The sequence below is a fragment of the Capricornis sumatraensis genome, chromosome 17 (assembly GCF_032405125.1).
Source record: "Capricornis sumatraensis isolate serow.1 chromosome 17, serow.2, whole genome shotgun sequence".
NCBI lineage: Eukaryota > Metazoa > Chordata > Mammalia > Artiodactyla > Bovidae > Capricornis > Capricornis sumatraensis.
In genome coordinates, this window is record NC_091085.1 from 78481103 (window position 1) to 78502405 (window position 21303).

The 21303-nt window shown below is 65.6% G+C and overlaps 1 protein-coding gene across 2 annotated transcripts; it reads left to right on the forward strand.

Annotated features, from left to right (window-relative positions):
* The first annotated feature begins 1991 nt into the window (after nt 1-1991).
* On the forward strand, nt 1992-20495 carry PPM1F (protein phosphatase, Mg2+/Mn2+ dependent 1F). Of its 2 annotated transcripts, none has more exons than XM_068989751.1 (8): nt 1992-2027; nt 6398-6648; nt 11219-11358; nt 14018-14220; nt 14617-14805; nt 16501-16644; nt 18167-18260; nt 18831-20495. In XM_068989751.1, the coding sequence occupies exons 2-8, from the start codon at nt 6452-6454 to the stop codon at nt 19136-19138; spliced, it is 1275 nt and encodes a 424-aa protein (XP_068845852.1). In that variant the 5' UTR covers nt 1992-2027; nt 6398-6451; the 3' UTR covers nt 19139-20495. The 2 variants fall into 2 exon arrangements, with proteins under 2 accessions (XP_068845852.1, XP_068845851.1); XM_068989750.1 differs by lacking the exon at nt 1992-2027 and adding an exon at nt 5493-5607.
* The last annotated feature ends 808 nt before the right edge of the window (nt 20496-21303 follow it).

Sequence of the window (21303 nt, forward strand, 5' to 3'; positions counted from 1 at the left end):
CCCTCAGGCAGAGGTGGGTGGCAGCAGGGTCGGGGGCCACACCACCTGCAGCACTCAGGTCACCTGCCCACTTCCCGTGCCCACTCCACCTGAGGGCGCCTCCCTCAGCCCACCACATGCCCACCTTGGGACTTTGCCCCCTGCCAGGCCTCCGCCTGAGGGGCCCTTGTGAAACGCCTCCGCAAGCCTGCACGCGGGGCAGGTTGGAGTTGTGGTGCCCATACGTCGACTGCTGCCTGAGTTGTAGGTTCGCCCGGGAGGTTGGAACTCAGGCCTGGTGGGCCAGGCCACATGGGAGGCTCCTTTCCCAGTGGTAGAGCCAGGGCTGGAGCTGAGGCGGGCAGGAATGGGGTGGGAGGAGCTGACACCAGCCACAGGGCCAGTCAGCTCCTGGGTGTGGGGTTGGCCCGGTGCCCGCTAGAGGAGGCACACTGCTGGCCAGGCAGCATGCCTTGCTTCCCCACCACCTCCCGGTGCTGGCCTTGGCATCAGTGCTCTGAGGGGTCTTGTGTGGGCCTGCCCGGGAGGCCCCGTTGGATGTCAGCTGCCCAGGAGCCCCTCACCCACACAGTGGTCCTCAAACTTCACACTTCTTCTGGGTACACTTTGAGAAACACTGAGGCAGAGTCTCACAACAGCCCAGGAGAGTAGGTTGGCACCTGTTGAGCCCCTTTTTCCTGATACGGAAATGATATGGGACAGCTAAGGAACATGTTAAAGGTCACACGTCATAAGCACTTAACCACAGCCTTGCTGGGGTCACCATGCTGACTTGCAGCTGGGGTCGGGTTACAGGGTCTAGGAAGGCCTGAGGAGAAGGGGCCCCACCCTGCCTTCTCTGCCCAGATGCCCACTGCCTTCTAGATCCACCCCTACCCAGTCTCTGTCCTTCCAAACCGGCCCACTCTTAGTTCTCCAGACTCCTGGTAGTGAATCTTAGTTCCTGGGCCAGGCACAGGCCATGTGCCCACCTGGAGGTCAGGTGGGCAGGGCTCCAGTGGGGCTTCTGAGGGCTCTTCCAAAAAAGCTTGTATTATGCTTCACAACTGCATTGATATAAAGATGAACACAATCATGTTATATATTGAAACATTTTCTTCGACCTAAACGTTCTTTATCTTTCGGTGTTAAAATACTTCCAGGGAATTCCATGGCGGTCCGGTGCTTAGGACTCCCCACTTCCATGGCCAAGGACATGGTGGATCCCCGGCTGGGGAAGTAGTATCCCACAAGCTGTGTAGAGTGACCCCCAGTTTTCTCCCTTGGCCTCTAGGGTGGCAGAGAAGCGGCCCCCCAAAGATGTCCGGGTCCTGGGCCCTAGAACTGCGCTGCTCTTAGATGACCTGGTGAAGAGGAGCCAGGGCTGCAGGCTGAATTAGGGCTGGTCATCTGACTTTAGAACAGATAACCCTGGTTCATCTGGGTGGCCCAAAGTCATCACAAGGGTCTTCTTGGCTCTGAAGGTAGGGGACCATGAGCTAAAAGAGGCGGGGCAGTTAGAAGCTGAAAAAGGAGGGAAAACAGACTCTCCTCTAGAGCCCCCAGAAAGGAAGGGCACCCTGATGACCCTTGAACGTAGGCCATTGAGACCCTGCAGGCTTCCGACCTCCAGGCCTGCAGATACTAAGTGTGTCTCAGTTTGTGGCAATACGAAATTAAGGGTCCCTGAAAGGCTCGTGAGCCCCGGGCAGTGTCGGGTGGCACCCCCGCTCCACCAGCCGCTGACCCGCTCTCGACTGTGCAAGCTGCCGATTGTCTGGGCGCCCCCAAGGAAGGGGTTGCTTTGTCCACCTACCGGGTCGCCGCTGGCGGAGGAGACGCGCGCCCTGCAGCGACGGCCGCCAGGGGGCAGCAGAGGCTGGCCCCGCCGGCCCGTGCCCGACTGCGCCTGCGCCGCGGCCGCACGGGAAGTGGGCGGGGCCGGCCGGAGACGGAGTGGGCGGGGCCGGACGGACGGGAAGTGGGCGGGGCCGGCCGGAGCGGCGGGCAGGCGGGCAGGCGGACGCCGAGCGGCCGAGCGGCGGAGGGTGAGGCCGGCAGGGGTCGTGGGGCGCGGGGCGCGGGGCAGGGTGCTAACGGCAGGGGTGCGCCGGCGGGGGCAGAAGGGCAGGCTGGGGGGTCGCCAGGGGCTGGGGGCCGCGAGGGGCTGGGGGCTGCAGATCGGGGCCCCGGGGCGGGCCTGGGGGCTGCGCGCCCGGGGGTGCGGCGGCGAGCTCCGGGCCGAGCCGGGGCGCGCGGTGAGGGGCCGAGGCGCAACGCGCCCGCTTGCCCGGGGTCCCGCGCTCCCCTCCGCACCCTGGCCCAAACCCCTACGCCAGCAAGCCCCCCGCACCTCTGCCGGGCCGCAGCTGCGCCCCGGCGGCCCCCGATCCCGGCCCGGCCCCGAGTGTATCCCAGTGTTTCCGTTTCCAGCCAGCCCTCGGGTTGCGTGCAGCGGCGTTAGCCAGACGCGTGTGCGATGGAACCTCAGGCGCAGGCCCCGCGCTGCAGCTGCGCGGCTTCAGGCGGGCCCCTCAGCCTCTCTGTGCAGCAGGGGAGTCGCAGCTGGCCGTAATAGGGGTCTTCGTACCAGGCCTAACAGCACCAGGCCCTCCCGACAGTGCTGGGCCCCGCCCCGCAGCCTGGCACCCAGCGGGGACACGTGCTGAGTGACACACGTCCTCTTGACATACCCTGGGGCAGGCTCCGAGGGCGAGTTGTGCCCCCTGGGGCGCCGGCCGTAGAACTGGAGGCTCATTTCAGCCTTTCCTGCCATATCCGGCCGATGGTCACAATCAAGTCTTTTTCCCCTGCCCTGAGCTGGAAATGACAAAGGCCGGGATGACCCCACCTGATTCCGGCCTGGCCGTTTCCTGCCTGTGCAGCCTCTGTGGGGGTTTGCTGGCCCTCCTGGAGCCTGTGTCTTCACTGCAGAGTGGCTGAGTCCAGGCTTGTAGTCAGCACAGTCGTGAGAGGTAAACAAGACGCAGACCGCTAGGCCAACCTCCGCAGGTTCATTCCTAGAATTCCTTTCTAATGTGGCCCGGAGCCAGTACTGTCCGTAGGACCTGTCTGCTGCCCACCGCGTTCCACCGAGTGTCTTGGCTTCCTCTTTTAAGGGGCCAGGGCCAGGCCTCAGGCTGCACCTGCAGAGGGTGTTGGGAGGAAGCTGATACCCGCCTCTCTGCCCTCATGTTGCCAGCAGCTGTGTTCAAAGGGGCCCCGCATAGAGGGTGCTGTTACATCCGGAGACCGGGTCGGGGCGGGGGGCAGGTTACAATCTCATGAGAAGTCAACCCTGTGAGAGCGGTGTTTGCACAACGTGAGTGTGCCCGACGCGGCAGAACCGTACGCTTGAGATGAGTAGAAGGACGCGCTGTACGTCACATGTTGCCCTCTAGTCGCCCAGTCGTGTCTGACTCTTGCTGACCCCACGGACTGTAGCCCGCCAGGCTCTTCTGTCCACGGGGATTCCCCAGGCAAGAATACTGCAGTGGGTTGCTATTTCCTTTTCCAAGGGATCTTCCCAACACAGGGATCGAACCCTCATCCCTGGCATTGACAGGTGGGTTCTTTACCACTGAGCCGTCAGGGAAGTTCACAGTGAAAATGAATGAGGTGATAAGCTGTGTGTTATGTTTACTTTGCATCGGGCTTCCCAGGCGGCACTAATGGCAAAGAATCCACGTGTCAATGCAGGAGACGCAAGAGACGCGGCTTTGACTCCTGCATCAGGGGGATCCCCTGGAGTAGGAAGTGGCAACCCACTCCAGGATCCTTGCCTGGAAAGTCCTATGGACAGAAGAGCCTGGCGGGCTACAGTCCATGGGGCCAGAGCCAGACTTGACGGAGCATACACGTTGCTTTACCTTAAATGTATTGAAAAGAAGAAAACACATACATAGGAAAAGATCTGGAAAGGTTTCCACCGTACTCTTCCCACTGGCTGTTTAGGAATGAAGAAATAAGACTCTCCTCCACTTGCACAAACAGTGAAGACGGTGCTTTGTGACAGTGGTGCGGTTTTCCTTCCCTAAGGCTCTCTGTCTCTCTTTTCCCTCCTGTTGGGAAGTCAGGCAGGACTCCACAAGTAGCCGCCTTGTCTATGTGGTGGAGAAAAACCCAGGTTTACGGACATGCGAGCTGAGCTTCTAAGTCAAGATGGGTAAACTAGAGGAAAGCAGATGTTTCAAATGGAAAAAAGAAAAGGGACTTTGACAGGTCAGGTGCGAGCGGAAGGGCTGCAGAGCCCTGAGGACTCTGTGGGGCTCTCGGCTGAGGTGGGGCAGAGCGCGCGGGTCTCGGGGTCTTGGGCACAGAAATGAGGGAGGGGTCTGGGAGCGGCCAGCCGCCCGAGGTCAGCAGCCCCTGAGGAATGGGCTGGGACCCTGGGTGGCTGGCTTGGCCCTTTCTGGGGGTGAGAGGAGGGGCCAGAGGCCCCTTAGTGGCCTGCACCGCGCTGGCCCCTGTGGGTATTTGGTGGCAGCACTGTTATTTCCACTGCAAGCAGCGCCTGGGGGGCCTCATGCCAAGAGTGGGAGGGCCTGGCCACGGGCCATGTTGGGCCAGACCGGTCGAGCAGATGGCAGCGGGGGCTGGCGGCCCAGGGTCCCTCCCTCGCGCCCCCGCAGGTCCTCAGGCCTGGGTCCCGCCCCAGCCTCTCACCAGCCCCTCCCACCGGTGCTCACACCCGGCCCAGCTCTGCTGCATCCTGCCAGCCTGCTGACCGGTGACCAGGCTCCATCCTCACCGACTGGCTCCTCGGGTGGTCCCGGGAGAGCCCAGGGCCCCGGCCCGCCCTCCAGGGCTGCCTACCCCCTGCCGTCTCGGCCCGGGCTCCCATTGGCGTGGGATGCGCCCTGGGTCCCGGAGCCGGTCAAGAAGAGCATGTGCCCGAAGGAGACCGCCCCATCCCTTTCCCCGGGCGTCCTGGGGAGGCCGCGCCGCGTCCTGCCCGTTTCTGGCCCTTCGTCCTGCCGGCTAGTGTGAAAGCAAGCCTGGGGTGCTGGTAATGCCCACCTGCCCCTCTGAGGAGAGTCGCCAGCCAGCACCCTGCAGGGGCAGTCACGCTCGGGCAAGGGGCGCTGGGCACAGAGCGGAGCCCAGGCTCAGCTGCTGCAGAGGGGAGCGGGCTCCAGGCCTGGGGAACAGCGTCCCCAGGCCTGGCCCCCAAACACCCCCAACCCCACGCTGGCAGCGAGGCGGAAGGTGAAGGTTCTGGATCTCCGCTGTGTGCCTCCCTCCAGTCCTGGGAGGTTTGCGAGCGGCGGTCTGCCCGTTTGACCCTGATGACACATCTCACGAGCAATTTCGGGGCTTGGAATTGCAGGGGGCCGGGCCGGTGTCCCCTGCGTCGTTCTCACGCTGCGGCCGGGGGCTGCACGGTGTTCCCTCACTTGTGAACAGATGGGAGGGCTGACCGTGCGTGGAAGCCTGTCCCCAGAACCTTCTCCCCTTAAATACGAAAGTGCATTGTAAGTTACGCCTTCGTGTTTCTCCTAAAGACACACGTCTCTACCCGAGGGCAGCAACAGCACCACGGAACGGGCGTGTGTGTGCCAGTCGCTCCATCATGTCCAGCGCTTTGTGACCCCATGGACTACAGCCTCTGTCCATAGAATTCTCCAGGCAAGGCCTCTGGAGTGGGTTGCCATTTCCTGCTCCACGTGTTTCTTAACTTACCTCTCTTTGCCCTTTGCCCCCCAGACCCTCCGCTCATCACCCATCTTGCTTCCCTTCCCCCAAGCCCGCACCCACCTGTCCTTCCCAGAGACTCATGCCGAGCTAGGAGTTCTGATCCTCAGAGGGTCGGGGGTCCCTGGACCCCCGTCCTCCAGCCATTCAAAGCCCAGGACAGTCAGGATGTGTAAGGACACGTACCCCCTGGTCAAGCCCTTTAAGCCTCAGGAGGCCTGGGACTCCTCCTGGGAGGACATAAGGCCTGACCACCTTCCCCAGGCCCCGAGTGTCCCAGGGGAGCCTTCTGCTGCACCATGGGGCTGCCTCTGGCGGCCACCCGGGGCACATGGACCCCCTGCACAGGCCACAGGCTGCGTCCGCCTGCCTCCGGGACCTGGCCCCGGCCCCCCTCCTGCCTGCCTCTGCCTGCTCGGGCTGATCTCTGCCAGGAGCACGCCTTCTGCTTCTAGCCGGAATCCCTCTGCACCACCCCCCCGGCTCTGTCTCCAGAAGCCACCCCTCTGGGCCCCCAGGTCCCCCATCAGGATTTGTCCCTCCCACATGGGCCTCAGAACCAACTGCGTGCGAGGGAGGGTGGCCCTGCGCTTCCGCCTGGAGCCCTGGTCTTGGTGTGGCCCTGGCTTCCAAGAGGAAGCAGGGAAAAGTGGGCACTCAGCACTGCAGGGCGTGGGCACGGGCACCCCCAGCCCCAGGCGCTGACCCTCGCGTCTCCCCGCAGAGAAAAGACCAAGGACCCCGGCAGCAGCTCCCCTGCCCCTCCAATGCCCTGGGCATGGCCGCGGGGGCCCCACAGCAGAGCGGCCAGACAGCAGAGGAGACCCCCGGCTTCCTGGACGCGCTCCTCCACGACTTCCCAGCTCCGCTGAGCCCGGAGAGCCCCTTGCCATGGAAGGTGCCGGGGCCGGTGCTGACCCTCGAGGAGGTGGAGGGCGAGCTGGCCGAGCTGGCGCTGGGCTTCCTGAGCAGCCGGTGAGCGGTGTGGGTGCGGGATGGGGACCCAGGGGTGAGGCGGGGCCCGGGACCAGGAGCCCAACAGGGACCCAGGGGCGGGGAGGGGGGCCCGGGACCAGGAGCCCAACAGGGACCCAGGGGCGGGGAGGGGGGCCCGGGACCAGGAGCCCAACAGGGACCCAGGGGCGGGGAGGGGGGCCCGGGACCAGGAGCCCAACAGGGACCCAGGGGCGGGGAGGGGGGCCCGGGACCAGAAGCCCAACAGGGACCCAGGGGCGGGGAGGGGGGCCCGGGACCAGGAGCCCAACAGAGACCCAGCGTGCACGGAGGGGGGCCCGGGACTGTGACCCCAGCAGAGACCCAGCGTGCAGGGAGTGGGACCCGGGACCATGACCCCGACGGGGACCTAGGGGCGGGGCGGGGCATGGGACCGTGACCCCAACAGAGACCCAGCGTGCAGGGAGGGGGGCCTGGGACTGTGACTCCAACAGGGACCCAGCGTGCAGGGAGCGGGGCCCAGGGGCCGGGGGAGCCGGGACCGTGACCCCAACAGGGACGCGGGGGCGGGGGGGCCACAGGACCGTGACCCCGACAGGGACCCAGGGGCGGGGGGGCCACAGGACTGTGACCCCGACAGGGACCCAGGGGCGGGGCGGGGAGCCTGGGACGGTGACCCCCACCCTGTCGGCTGCACCCGCACCTTCCACTCCTGCCAGTCACGTTCTGCATGGGAATCCCCCCACCACCAGCCGCCTCGGTTTCCCGGGGCTGCAGCCTGCAGGGTGGGGGTCTTCGATCAACGCGAGGGCCCCGTCTGCGCACTCAGGCGGCCAGCAGTCAGGGCCGCCCCGACCTTGGTCTCGGCTGCGGTGCGGCGGGCCCTGTGTGCCACCTGGCCTGTTGGCACGGGCCTGGCCCGGCCGTGAGCGCACTGGGGCCCTGCCCGTCTGTGTCTGCCTCCCTGTGAGGGCGCCTGTCCCCCACCTGCCGGGGCCCTGCTCCCCGACAGGCTCCTCTCTGACCAGGGGCCTCAGCGAGCCTTCCCGGGAGACTCAGTCCAGCCCCTCGTGGGTACTGGCGCGACGTCCCCTTTCTGTCCTCTCACAGACGGGGCGGCAGAGGCTCAGAGGCTGGCCTGAGGCCACGCTGTCCCCCAGCCACCCAGCCCCCAGTGGTGGTAGATGTGTCCCCACTGCCCAGGCCACGAAGATGAGGTCAGAGGGATGTGAGCAGCTTAGCAGAAGTTGGGGAGACGGAGAGCCACGGGCCGCCCAAGGGAGAGGGTCGTGGGTGGGGCTGGGGGGCAAGGCGGCCTCCGAGCCTTGTCCCTCCCGGGGGCCTCGCCCGTCACTTCAGCATCCTTGGAGGCAGGCCAGCTCCTGCCCTGCACCCCCGGCGCCTGCTGGGAGGGGCCCGAGGCCTGTCCAGTCGGCCGCAGGGGCGTGATGGCCGTGGATCCGAAAGCGTGGGTGGCCTGTCCGTCCATGTGGCGTGTGCAGAGGGGTGAGGCTGGCTGCTCTTACTTTGGGGAACTAGTTCAGAGGCATACCAGGGGAGTCGAGCGGGCCTGGGGCCAGCTGAGACCACAGTGGGGCTTGGGGAGCTGGACGGGGGGGCGAGACGAGGGGCCGGGCACCACAGTGGCACTCGGGGGGCGGAAGGGATGTTCAAGGGCCCCAAGCCCGCAGCAGCCCCTTGGGCCACTGTCCCTGCCGAGCCTGAACAGGGCGAGAGGACCCTCCTGCCCAGGAAGGGGCCTGAGCCGGAGACGGGGGTCGGCCCAAGGGGTCCACGCGGGCAGACGGTGCAGGCCTGCAGCTGGTGACGGGTGACAGGTCGGGGGTCACAGCCCCAGAGCCGGCGGTATCTCAGTTCCGGACCAGGGATTGAACCTTCGCCCTCCGCAGTGAGACGGCAGAGTCCTAACCGCCAGACCGCCAGGGAATTCTCAACCTTGACCGACTGTTTAAACGGTGTTTCCGGCCGTGCTGGGCCTTCGAGCTGCACAGGCTTGTCTCCGGGAGCAGCGAGCGGGGGCTGCTCTTGCCTCAGGCCTTGGGCTGCTCTTGCTGTGGCTCAGGGGCTCCCAGGGGCGTAGGCTTCAGTAGCTGCTCCGGAGCACAGGCCCAGCAGTCGTGCTGACGGGGGCCCAGCTACCCACCCCCAACCCCGGCGCGCGAGAGCGTCGCACGCCAGGGCCCGAACCGCGTCTCCCGCGTGGGCAGGTGGATCCTTACCACTGAGCAGCCAGGGACGCCCTTCGAAGGGTCTTCAAACGCGTCATTTTAAAAGTCCTATTTTCCAGCTTTTTTTTTTCTTTTTGGTTGCATCACGCGGCCTGTGGAATCTCAGGTCCGCGACCAGGGATGGCACCCAGGCCCCCAGCAGGGAAGGTCCTCCAGCCGTTTGAATGGACTTGCTCTCCGTTGCTCTCGTCCTTCCCAGCCTTTCTTTCCTGTGTGTCTGCTGTCTGGTGGTCAGCGCCCACCCGCACACCCAGCAGCCCGTGTGCAGGCGCTTGGCCGTCCAGGCCCGAGCGTGCCGGTTGTGAATGGATCCTGCGTGAGAGCCTCCTCCTCCTCCTCATCGTCAGGGGTCCGTCCCAGGCCCCCGGGCGGGCTGGACCCCGTAGTCACTGAGAGGAAGTTCCATCTCTGCCGCGGGCCTGCGGGCTCCCTGGGAACCCAGCAGGCAGTGGCCCAGAGTGGTTCTCGTTTCTTGGGTACCTGGTCCCTGTCGTGAGGCATGCTCGCTGGAGTATTTGGTGGCCTCAGGGCACCGGGTGGGGCCCACGGCCAGGCATTGTCCTGTCCCCAAGGCCGGAAGCCACCTCCCTGACCCCCCCGACCAGGGCTCCGGCCGCAGGAAGCCGCTGCAGCCTCGCCCCGCACTGGGACCCGGGAACAGAAGCAGTTCTCCCCACCGTGCAGGGGGCCCAGCTCCAGGCAGGAGATCCCCACGGGGCTGAGGAGCGCCCTCCCTGGGTCTCGGCTGGCTGTTTTTCAAAAGCAGGTTCCAGAGGCTGTGCCCCTGAGTCAGCTTCTCGTTTTTATAAAAAGACGACAGACTCATCCCAGCAGCTCCCTCAGGCCCTCTGCAGACTCACCAAGGATTGCCCAGGCAGACACACCCGCCCAGCCGTCGGGAGGGCCTGGTTCTGCCCAGCACAGTGCCTAGCTGCCCTTGGGCGTGCCCGGCCTTGGGGACAGGCCAGGATGCCAGCTCTGGGGCCCAGAGAGCTGGGGCCTTCCATGGTGGGATCCGGTCCTCGAGTCTGGGGGCTGTGCCCGCACACCCCGGAGCCCGTGGTGAGAGCTTCCCATATTGCTTCCCGTTGGCCTTGCTCTCTCCACCCCAAGCCTCCCAGAGCCCCCACGCGACGCTCTTCTGCCGGGAGGCTTCCTGGCCCCTCCTGCTCCTCACTCTGGCCTGCGCTGACCCTCAGCTCTGTGCAGCCTGCCTGCCCTGGGAAGCAGCCAGCCAGGTCTCGCTTCCCAGATTCGACCCCAGGTGGCTCCCCTGGCGTCACCCTACTTCCCCAGCCCTCTTCAGCTGCTCTGCCCCACCCCATTCTCCCACCCAGACTACTTGCCCACCTGCCCCAGGCCGCTTGGCCTCTGGGGAGCCTGAGACACACTGCAGATCCGCCCGGTCCCCTGCCCAACACACCAGCCCCGACCCCTCCGGTCCATTGCCAGGCCCACCCTCCGTGGCAAGGCCAGGCCGGCCTGAAAAAGCCTGGTCAGATGGCGTCACATCCCTTCTCTGGCCACACCAAGGATATGACCCTGTCACCCTGGCAGCCGCCTCCCCAGAGCCCCCTTCCCCAGCTGCCTGGACGGCCTGCTTCCCTTGGGGCCCCGAGTGAAGGGGGCTTACAGCCCGTGGGTGTGGCACTCCCCGGATTCTTGGGGTGATGGCGACGAAGCGCCACGGGCTGGGCAGCCTCAACGACAGCTGTGTTGTCCCGAGATTCTGGAGGTCGGGATCACAGAGCCGCGTGTGTGCGGGGCCGGTCCCTCTGGCCGTTGCTGGCTGTCCTCAGCTGGAGATCCGCTCAGCAGTCTTCACAGGGTGTCTCCCTGGTCTCTGCCCCTGTTTCCCCCTTCAGTAAGGACGCCAGCGTGATCTCGTCATAACTGGTAGTTTCTGCAACAGCCCAGCTTCCACACCTGGTCACGTGCCAAGGCACTGGGCTTAGACTCTGTAACACACAGGACTCGATTCGTAGGGCTCCCCGACCCCCAGGGATCCCCAGCTGGTACTGGGGACTAGGAGCTGTCTTGAGGCTGGGCGTTGGGCCGTTTGTCCAGTAGACTCAGCCCACACGTCCGTGGGCCCCCCTCCCAGCAGCCCCAGCGAGGCACCAGCCCATAAGCGGTGTTGCCTGGACGGCCATCCGGCTCCCCAAGGGCCTGAGGTCCACCTGCTCATCCTGGCCGCGGGCAGTGTGCGAGTGGCCGCCACTCCTTCCCGGAGGACCGCCCTGAGGGGAAGGGGGCCGGGGTTGTCCCTGGAGTGTGGGGCAGACCCCAGGGTCCCAACTCCGGCGAGGAACGGGCCCCTCACTCCAGGCCCCCACCCCCAGGAGCGCACCGCCATCACTCGCCGCCTGCCTGGCCCACGAGGCGGTTTCCCAGCTGCTGCGGTCAGACCTCTCTGAGTTCAGGAAGCTGCCGGAGCAGGAGGAGGACGGGGACAGAGCGGAGGAGAAGGGCCCTGTGACACGTGAGTTCCCCCTCGGGGCCCCGGGGGCTTAGCGGGAGACCAGCTGCGGGGGGCCCTTTCCTTCCCATTCGCTGGTGGGCAGTGCCAGGCTCACGACGGTGGCAGAGTCTGAGCCCCAGGAGAGGCCTCCCCAGTGTGCAGGACCAGCCCCGCAGCCTGGGCGGTGGACAGCCTTGTCCGGAGAAGCCCGGGGTGCCTACAGCCCTCGTGGGCCTGCCCTCCCACCTCTGCATGACACGTGGGGGGTGACCTGGGAGCTGACTTCAGGGGCCGCGGGGTCCAAGGGCCGTGGGGTCCAGGGGTGGAAAATTCAGAGTCCAGGCCGTGTCTCAGCTGCGAAGGTTTGGGAAGCCAGCCAGATGGTGACTTGGGGGGTCCCTGAGAGCAGTGCCCTGCTCCCGAGCCTGCAGTCCGCGCCCGGAGGCACCCGGCCGGGAGTGAGCCTCCCGCCAGGCAGGCCTGCTCTGCAGGCCCTTCTGTTGCTCTCCTGGTGGCTTTTCCCCCAGGGTGGAGGTCAGCTCAGGTTGCACCGGGACTGCAGCCTCGGGCCAGGCCGTGGGATGCGTCCGTTGGGCCCGCCGTCAGCAGGGCCTGGGTTCCTGCATGCTTGCCGGGCTGGCGAGGGTGCGGGGGTCGGGTGGGATGCCTGCCGGGAGACAGGGTGGGTCCCAGGGTCCAGCCCCGGGGAGGAGGCGGCCAGAGCCTCCTCAGGTCTCTCCATTCATGCCCCTTCCTGACCCACGGCTGCTTTGTCCTTATTTTTAACTGAGACACAACTGATGTTTGCCGTGTAACGTGAGCGCACAGTGCATCGGTTTGCTCCATATATGTTACAGGGGGTTACCTGGCACCTCTACCGCCTGACATGATTACTATCCCCCAGCATCAGTGCCACATGCAGGTCAGAGGGACACACACATGGCCTTTTCCCTGCTCCCCGCCCAGCCGCATTCCAGCCCAGCCCCACCACGCATTCCTGCCCCAAGGCTGGCGGGCAGGCGATGATAGACCGCCTTTGTCCCCTGCCAGGCCTGCCCGCCAGCCCACAAATGCCCCTGGCCCCTCGGCGGGAAGCCAGCACCACCTGCTGGCGCAAAGGAGGCGCGGCTCACAGCCCAGAGCCAGGCCTGCGGGCTCTGAGCGCCAGGGCCGGGGGACCAGCTCACCCCGCCCTGCCCTCCAAGCAGGCCTGGGCCCGCGACGCTCATCAGCTCACCCCCGTCATGGGAGTGGAGCGCAGGCAAGTCTGTCCCTTGACGCCATTCTTGCAAAACTGGCATCGCTCAGGAGTTCTAAGAACCCCTGCTGTGGGCAAAGGTATGACTGAGGCCCAGTGTGGCAGAGCAGGGGGAGCCTCTGCCCGCCCCGTCCCAGAGAGCTGGGCCCCACTCCGCAAGGAAAAGTGTCAGCGTTTATGGACCTGTTTGAAAACCAGCTCCTGGGATTCCCGGTGGTGGCTGAGACCCCCAGGGTCCCCATGCAGAGGACCTGGGTAGATTTCCTGGTCAGGGAACTGGATCCCACGTGCAGTAACTGAGACCCCACACAGCCCCAAAAACAAAAACCAGCCTCTGGTTGCAGTGGGAGATGGGGAAAACACCAAACAGTATCCTTAAGGAAAAGCCTGGCCCGGGACCCTGCCCTGCAGACATCCTCTGCTGACCCTGTGGGGTCTGTGACTGTCCTGCCTCTGAAATCTTCTGGGCCCACATGGGTCAGAGGCGTTCACATTCTCATGATCAAATGTGGAGTTTCCCCTCTCTCTTATTTTGACGGGTTTTTTCCCTTAGTGTTGATTTTTCAAAAAGATTGTGACGTAAGCACTTCATATGCTTGCAAGGTCGATTTCCGTTCCATCCTTGAACTTTTTAAAATTAAACTTGACACTCGGGTAGCTGTGGCCTCAGTTGTGAGAAGTGGCAGTGAGGACCCTCTCATCTTTGTCCCCAGTGGTAACGTCTTGGAGACCGGTGAAATAGCAAGACTAGGGTCTTGACGTAGTTTCATCCCACACAGACGGCGCCTTACCGCTACGGCCACCCTGACACCCGCCTGCCCCCGCCCTAAGCCCCGACAGCCCCCATCCCTATGTTCTTATCATTCGAGGACGCAGATAGGTGATGTCATGCACGATGGCTTTTTCCGCTGAGCGGGGCTCCCTGGAGAGTCACCAGGCCCCTGTGTGTCAGGAGCGCCTTCCTTCCTCCCTTCCGCTGGCCGCTGTCCGGGGTGCTGTGTACGAGAATAACAGCTTAATTCTTAATTCTTCATTGGGAAAACAGACCGTAATTTACTCTGTTTTTGGATGTATATTGTTTTTCATTGGTGCACAGTTAGTAGTTGGACTCCACTGAGGCGACTCAGCAGCAGCAGCGGCGGCCTTGTACTTGTTCTTAAGTTACCTTTGCGTCTCTGGCTCTTTCCTTGGGGGTGCAGCCGTGCAGTCGGGCAGGGGCTCCTGTGTGCGTGTGTGTTTCCAAACCAGGCATGTCGTAGCTGGTGACACAGGCTGTGAGCGGAGGTCTTTAGGCTGCTGTGCCCAGGGGCCCGGGCAGTCAGGCTGATGGACTCCAGGGGTCTTGGGAAGCAGGGGGGTGGGATCAGGGAGCCCCGGGGTCCGCAGGGGTGCCTCCTTAACAGGCCCTGTCCTGCCCCTCAGTGCTGGACGCGGCGGGCCTGGCGCGGAGCCTCTTCGACCACCTCTGGCAGGCGTGTGGCCAGTGGCAGCAACAGGTGCCGCCGGCGGCCCGGGCTCCACAGCGGCAGTGGCTGGTCTCCACACACGCCATCCGCAACGCCCGCCGCAGGATGGAGGACCGGCACGTATGCCTCCCCGCCTTCAACCTGCTCTTCGGCCTGGAGGTGAGTGGGGCCCGGGGTGGGAGGGGACCCTGGTGCCCAGCGGGGCCGCCGGCTGGAGCCCCAAGCAAGTGGGATGCCCACCGCTGCCATAAGCACCTGCCGGGGACTGGGTGGCCGGGCTCATCGTCCCCGCCCAGCTGGGCTGGGGAGGCCCGGGACCCGCCCACTCAGCCCCCTGCTTGCTGAGCTGCACCCCACCCACCCCCCAGAGCCGCCTGGGGCCTCTGCCCCTGTCCACGCGCCCCCGCAGCCAGGCCAGAGCAGAAGCTGAGGCTCCCGAGGGTCGTCCTCCCCAGGACCCCCCACCCCCAGCTCGGCCTGTCTGGTGGCAAGGCTGTGCGGTCCCCCAGTGCCCGGGTCGGCCAGGCCGTGATCCCGCCCCGCACTCCCCGCCAGGACTCGGTGGAGCGCGCCTACTTCGCAGTGTTCGACGGGCACGGAGGAGCGGACGCCGCGAGGTACGCGTCCGTGCACGTGCACGCGGTTGCCGCCCGCCGGCCAGAGCTGGCCACGGACCCCGCAGAGGCCCTCCGCGCGGCCTTCCGCTGCACCGACGAGATGTTCCTCCGGAAGGCCCGGCGAGAGGTGAGCGCGGAGTGGGGGTGCCGGGACGGGCCTCAGCGAGGAAGGCGGCGGAAGGGCCCCCGCCGGAGCCCACTGGCCAGCGCGTCCCCTCGCTCCTGCCTCGACGGGCCTGTGGCTGGAACCCGCGTGGGGCTCTCTCCAGCAGAGGGTGTGCAGGCCTCACGGGGCGGGCAGCGAGACTGTCTCGTAATCAGGGGCGGCAGGATGACAGGTGCGGGGCTCTTCCTTGTGGTTCCCAAGAGGATACGCCACCCCACGCCAGGGCCATGCGGGAAGCCTGCAGGGTCGGCCAGGGGACAAAGGACGGCTTGGCTCCCGTGGGCAGGCACCGCGGCAAGCTGAGAATCGGATGGTTTGACTAGGCCTAGGGGCTCTGGCCCACAGGGCGGTCCCCAGCCATCAGGGCAGGGAAGATGGCCCGGGCCAGGAACCACGGAAGTGCTGAGGACCTGGGCCCAGAGCGGCCGGCTCAAGCAGGTCACAGAGCACGTCTGGGAAGACACTAGCGCTCTCTTGGAGTTAGCTCTGGGAGTGAGGGCCCGCTTCAGGGTTCAGAAGGCCCTCGGTTTGTCTCCACATCGTAAAATGCAGAAAACGAAGCACAGGATCAGGGCAGGCAGACCTCAGAGGCCTCAAGGGTTTGGTTCCGGACCACCTCCGCGACGTGCACGTAGTGAGGAGGCAAGTCTCGTGACTTGTCAGGTTCCCGGTGCAGATAAAGGCTGGGTTTGCGCTCTGCCCTCATCTGCAAGCAGGCGGCTGCGTCATGTCTGAACGCAGCAGGCTCCTGAAACAACAGCTAGTTGCTAAAAACCCCGTTGTTGGAGCCTCCATTGCAGCGCGTGCGCTTTCTGCCGTGGAGACGTGAGGGGACCGACCGCAGATCGCTGAGACAGAGTCAAGGTGTTACTGTCCCAGCATTATAGCCACCGCCCCCGGGGCCCTAGGCAGGCCCGCCCGGACTGCCGGTGTTGGCAGCTACGCGGACCCACCGTTTGTTTCTGAAAGAAGAAAGGGGGCATCTGGCTCCTGACCTGACTGCCCACCTCGCCTCCCCTCGCACCTCAGGGTCCTCCAGCCCCGCAGGGTGGATGCTAAGATGGTTTTAGAGACCTGGAAACAGCCAGGTGTCTCCGGAGGGGGTGTGGGGAAGGGGACACAGTCTGAGCACAGACCCTCAGCAAGGCTGGACTTTGCATCTGAACAGAAAAGCTTCCAGGTCCGAGACCCTGGGGTAGGCGCCCAGGCACCCAGGAGTGAGAAAGAGTTCCCTGCAGCAGGTGCTTAGCTCAGGCTGTGACGATCCCGACTCACCTTTGCTGAGGTGTAATTGACACGTGACAAGCTCCATGTGTCCAGAGTACCGGCTGGGGGGATGTTGGCACGTGTTTCTGTGCCCGTGTGCCCCTCACTGCGGTAACAGACATCCCCGTCACCCCCGAAGTTCCTTCCAGCCTTTGTGGTCCCTGCTCCATGGACCCCCCCCCAGCCGTCTGCTTTCTGATGTTGCAGATGGCAGCGTCTGTGCATGCCAACTTGATGCAGACGCCCCTTTCACGCTGTGGGGTCCCTGCGTGCGTGGGTCCATTCGTGTTTGCCACTGAGCGCCGTTCCGGGGGGGGGGCATCTGGCCGGGGTGGGCACATGCCTGCGGCCTCCTCGCTCCCCTCACCCGCGTGCGCCCTCTCCCTGCAGCGGCTGCAGAGTGGCACTACGGGCGTGTGCGCGCTCATCGCGGGCAACACCCTGCACGTGGCCTGGCTCGGGGACTCCCAGGTTCTTCTGGTGCAGCAGGGGCAGGCAGTGAAGCTGATGGAGCCGCACAGACCCGAGCGGCAGGTAAGGGACCCCATCCTCCCGGGGGCTCCAGGCACTCCTCCAGAGGGAGGCGCCCCACCCCGCCCCAGCGGGTCCCCTAAAGCTGGGCGCGCTGGCTGCCAGGAATCCCACAGAGCCCTTCCTGTCTCAGCGACACGGAGCCCAGAGCTGCAGGACGGAGCTTGGCATCTGCTGGCAGGTGGCCCAGGAGGCAGGGTTGACACGCAGGCGGGGCGCACCGGGCAGTGGGGAGGCCTCAGGTCGGGGTGGCGCGTGGTCGGAGCTGGGCGGGGCCAAGCCTGGGGCAGCGGGCTGCGAGGAGGCGCTAGGGATGCGAACACACGCAGACCCCGCGGCAGGTGCGGCCCAGCAGGCTGCCGGAGGCCGGGGAGGGTGCGTGAGCAGGAGCTGCCGCTGAGACTCTAGGACGCACTTGGCAGGGAGCCTGGCAGCTCCCAGAACAGCGGGGCCAGCAGAGGACGAGCTGGGGGCCGGGTCGCGGGGAGGCTGTCGGGCAGCTCTGGGGAGGGCCTGCCCGTGAAGGCGAGGGGGGCGAACAGGAAGGGTATGGGCTTCAGGGATGCAGAGTCCGGGAGACCTTGGCACCCAGGAGGGCGGCCGTGCCTTTGGCCTGAGGCCCTGGAGCTGTTGGTGGGATGTTCCCTGGGGGTGTGGGGCCTGGAGGGGCTGCAGGACACACACGCCCACCTGTGAGTTGAGCAGGGCTGGGGTCGTGGAGCTCCGGGCTCTGCACGGGGGAGGTGGCAGGCGATGGGTGAGCCTCCTCAGAAGTGGGGGGCACAGGTGAGCGGGCTGGGAGGGTGGGGTCCATGGGAGGACGCAGTGGCCAGGGCCCTGGATGAGCGGAGCCGTGGGAACCCACCCCCAGCCAGCAGCTCTGGATTGGGCCTTGGGGAGGCTGGGGTGAGAAGGTGGCCGGGCTGGTGGGGGGCCCGTGCCCCAGGATACCCCGCCTGGACCGGGCAGGGGCAGAGACGGGAGCTGCAGGGCAGGCATGGGGGTGACTGCAGCCGCGTTGGAGACGCCTCTGCTCGGGGAGCTTCCAGAGATTGGAGACAGTTTCAGGGCCCGAGGCTGGGCCGGGCCTGTGCGGTCCTCTCAGGCCTGGAGCCCCATGGTGGAGCTCCAGGGAGCCAGACGGGGGTATGGCGGGTAGAGGGGCCCAGGGCTCGTCCAGGACCTGTTCAGCGTCACTCAGCCCTGCCCAGGGGAGGCACAGCGTCCCTGAGAGACGACAGCGGAGGGCCCCGCAGCGACCTGGGCCCTGGCTCTCTCCACTGCCGCAAGCATGTTCCCCAAGCCTGAAAAGCTGCTCAGGGACAGGGCACGCATCCGCCTTGGCACTGGCACCTTCAGCCAGCGTCAGCGGGGCATCCGCCTTGGCACTGGCACCTTCAGCCAGCGTCAGCGGGGCAGTTCAGGTGGTTTGGCTTGCCTCCCCGCTGCACGGTTCCCAGCGCTGCCCTGGATGCCAGCTGGCTTCCCCTCGGGCAGCGTGGGCACACCCTGGCTGTCTCCACAGGACGAGAAGGACCGCATTGAGGCACTGGGCGGCTTCGTGTCACACATGGACTGCTGGAGGGTCAACGGGACCCTGGCTGTGTCCAGAGCCATTGGTAAGGAGGCCAGGGGCTGGGAGGGGGCCCGGCACGGCAGGGTCACCTGTGGAGGGGCTCGGGTGAACCCGGGGCACACATGCAGACACCTTAGCAGCTTGCCTCCCAGCTACGTAACGGCAGTTTCAGTCACCTTAAGACAGTCTCTCTGGAGGGCCCAGGGGAGGCCCTTGGCTGAGCCCGTGAGGGCTGAAGGTGACCCTGGGGCGGTCTGTAAAGGAGGCTGGCCACCTTACCTTTTCTAGCTTAAAAACAAAGTAGCATTCCCTCTCCTCCCCTCGGCCTCCAGCGACTGTGGGGCTTCCGTCTCTCCCCAGGGCTGAAGAAATGCCTCCTGGCTCTCTACCCCCCCGCCAGGGGCCCAGCCCCTCCCAGCCCCTCCCAGCCCCTCCTCTCACCAGCCTGCTCTGTCTTCTGCCCGGAGCACTTGGTGCGGCACGAAGCTACCTTTCGGCAGCCGTGTGCCCCGTGAGCCGCCGTGCCTTGGAGGTGGGGTGGCCACAGGCTGGCCAAGGCAGCAGCAGGGCGCCTGGCCCTCACTACCCTCCCCACCACCCTCCCCTGGCCCAGGGGACGTCTTCCAGAAGCCCTACGTGTCTGGGGAGGCGGACGCGGCCTCGTGGGAGCTGACGGGCTCCGAGGACTACCTGCTGCTGGCCTGTGACGGCTTCTTCGACGTGGTCCCCCACCAGGAGGTGGCCGGCCTCGTGCGCAGCCACCTTGCGGGGCCGAGGTGCAGCGGGCTGCGCGTGGCTGAGGAGCTGGTGGCCGCCGCCCGCGAGAGGGGCTCGCGCGACAACATCACGGTCGTGGTGGTCTTCCTGCGGGCCCCCCAGGACCTGCTGGAACCAGAGCCTGACACTCCGCGGAGCAGCTAGGAGGCGCGGGCCCCCGCCCCCCACCCCGTGATCCTCCCCCACAGATGCCTTAGGACCCGGCAGGAGGCGGGCAGGCGATGCCCCCCACCGCCTCGAGAGAGCACCCTCCTGGAGGAAGGCGGCCCTGGAGGGGCCGGGGGCGGGGCCCAGGCTGCGGGTGGCGGCCGCAGCCACACCAAAGACACCGGGCGTGTGCTCGGGGTGGCCGGGCGCTGGGGCCGCGGGCGTTGTCCAGTGCCCTGGGCGCCGCGCAGAGGTTTCTTGTTCCCCCCGACTGCCCGTGACCGAGGATTTGGGGGGTGCCCGGGGCTCCCGGCACCTGAGTGCGAAGGGTGGGCCTCGTGGGAAAAAGGCGGGGTGCCCACCCATGGCCCCCTGGTGCCCACACGCAGCTCGCGCTCCAAGGAGGGGACGCCCAGACAAGGACGCCTGTCCCGTCTCTGCTCGTCTTCTCCCCGGGAAACGTTTCCTTCAGAAGCAGTGTTTCAGGCTGGGTCCACGTCCTGTCAGTGCCGAGAGGTTCCGTGGGTCATGCAACTTCAGCAGTTACACGTTATTTTATTCCCTAGGAAACTTTTAAGTATTGATTTTCTTTTTTTGTGAGACGCTCCTTTTGCAGTATTACTGAAATTTTTTTTCCTCTCAATCAGGATTGAGAAACATCCTTTTCCAGGTGGTGTAAATAAGCCATTCAAGTGCCTTAAACAGCTATGGGCAAGGCTGGGGCCGCTGGGCTGGGATGGATGCCCGGAGCACGCTTCAGTTTTTTGTTTTTTTAACAAAAGCAGGATTTGTTTTGTCAGAGCGGCGTGATTTTGAGCAGAATTCTCCCCAGCAGAGTTCTTTCTGCCTTTGCACGGCCTGGGCCAGACCTCAGGGCTCCAGAGTTGGGGTGACCATGGCCCCAGCTGCCTCCCCACCCTCCTGGTCCCGTCCCCCAGTCTCTGGACCCCAGGCCAAGGGCCCGAGCTCCACCTGATGGCAGGTCTGTGCTGCTGTCTGGGATGTTCCGGAGGGCCTGGTTGAGTTGGTTTCATCAGGACGCACCCCCGAGGGGCCCTGGCCGCGTTTGGAGGCAGCGGGAGAGCAGAGGGCAGTCTGTGCTCCGGTCCCAGCCTTCGCTGCCCTCCTCTGCCCGTCACCCACTGGCCCCTGCAGCTCCAAGGCTTCAGGAAGTGCTCCCCCCGAGTTGGCGTGGAGCTGGAAGTGGGGCTGGGGGGGTCCTCTGGCCGGAGGACGAAGGATCTTCATGGTGGGTGGGCAAGTGTGGTGGGTGACTTAGGTGAGGCTTCAGAGAAGGCCACTGGGGACTGGGCCGCGGGAGGGGCTTAGGGTGGGGATCCCCAAGCTGCGGGGTGCGTGGAGGAGGCGGCCAGAGTCCCCCCAGCAGCAGGGCCCAGGACAGGCTGCACTAAGGGAGCCCAGGCCCTCCTCACCCAGGGAGGGCGCTGAGAGCCCCTCGTGAGGCCGGTTCCCAGGCTCAGTGTTGCCGCCCCCAGCCCCCAGCCCCCAGCCCCAGCAGCAGGAATGAAGCAGCTGAGCGGGGTCCCGGGCTCGCTCTAGAAGCCTCTTAAGCTGGTCATTGCAGCTCAGAGCTTTGGTGGCCAAGTGAGCAGGTGTCACTCCATCTAACCCGAAGGTCTCACCTTCCGGGAGCCAGAAGCCCCTCGTCAGGCCCTCCTGGCACGGGTCAGCTGGCCCTCAGGTTGGGGAGGGGGGCGTCGAGGGCTGAGAGGGGCTGGCCTCCTGCAGCTCCTGGTCGCAGGGCTGTCCCCCTCCCCCGCAACCTGGACTGGGCGCCGTCGGCTCCTCGAGTCCTGGCCCACTGCCCCTTGAGGCCACGGTCTTAAGAGGGCCCCCAGCAGGGGCGCCGGTCTAGGGTCCACGGTCCCCCCTCAATCCCCGCTCTGTTCCTTGGTCACTATGCGGCCCTGGGCCTCCGAGCCCCCTCGGTAGGGCATGGGGCTGCCCGGGGCTTCAGGGGCGATGGTGCCAGGGCTAGTAGCCCTCCCTGCCCGCAGGGAGGGGTGATTAAGTATTATTAGTGTCTATTCTTAACATTAAGTAGGTTGGGGAAGAATCGAGCTATGGATGCCGGCGCCTTCCTTGTGTGGAAGACGGCAGCTGGAGCCCTTGAGCCCTGCTTCTGCCAGTGGGGCCACTCT

What these genes read in the sequence shown, in the direction of transcription:
- PPM1F (XM_068989751.1), top strand. Translation starts at nt 6,452, where the DNA reads ATGGCCGCGGGGGCCCCACAGCAGAGCGGCCAGACAGCAGAGGAGACC. An exon ending in CTGGGCTTCCTGAGCAGCCG is followed by an intron (nt 6,649 to 11,218) that starts GTGAGCGGTGTG and finishes CCCCACCCCCAG; the next exon opens with GAGCGCACCGCCATCACTCG. An exon ending in GGAGAAGGGCCCTGTGACAC is followed by an intron (nt 11,359 to 14,017) that starts GTGAGTTCCCCC and finishes CCTGCCCCTCAG; the next exon opens with TGCTGGACGCGGCGGGCCTG.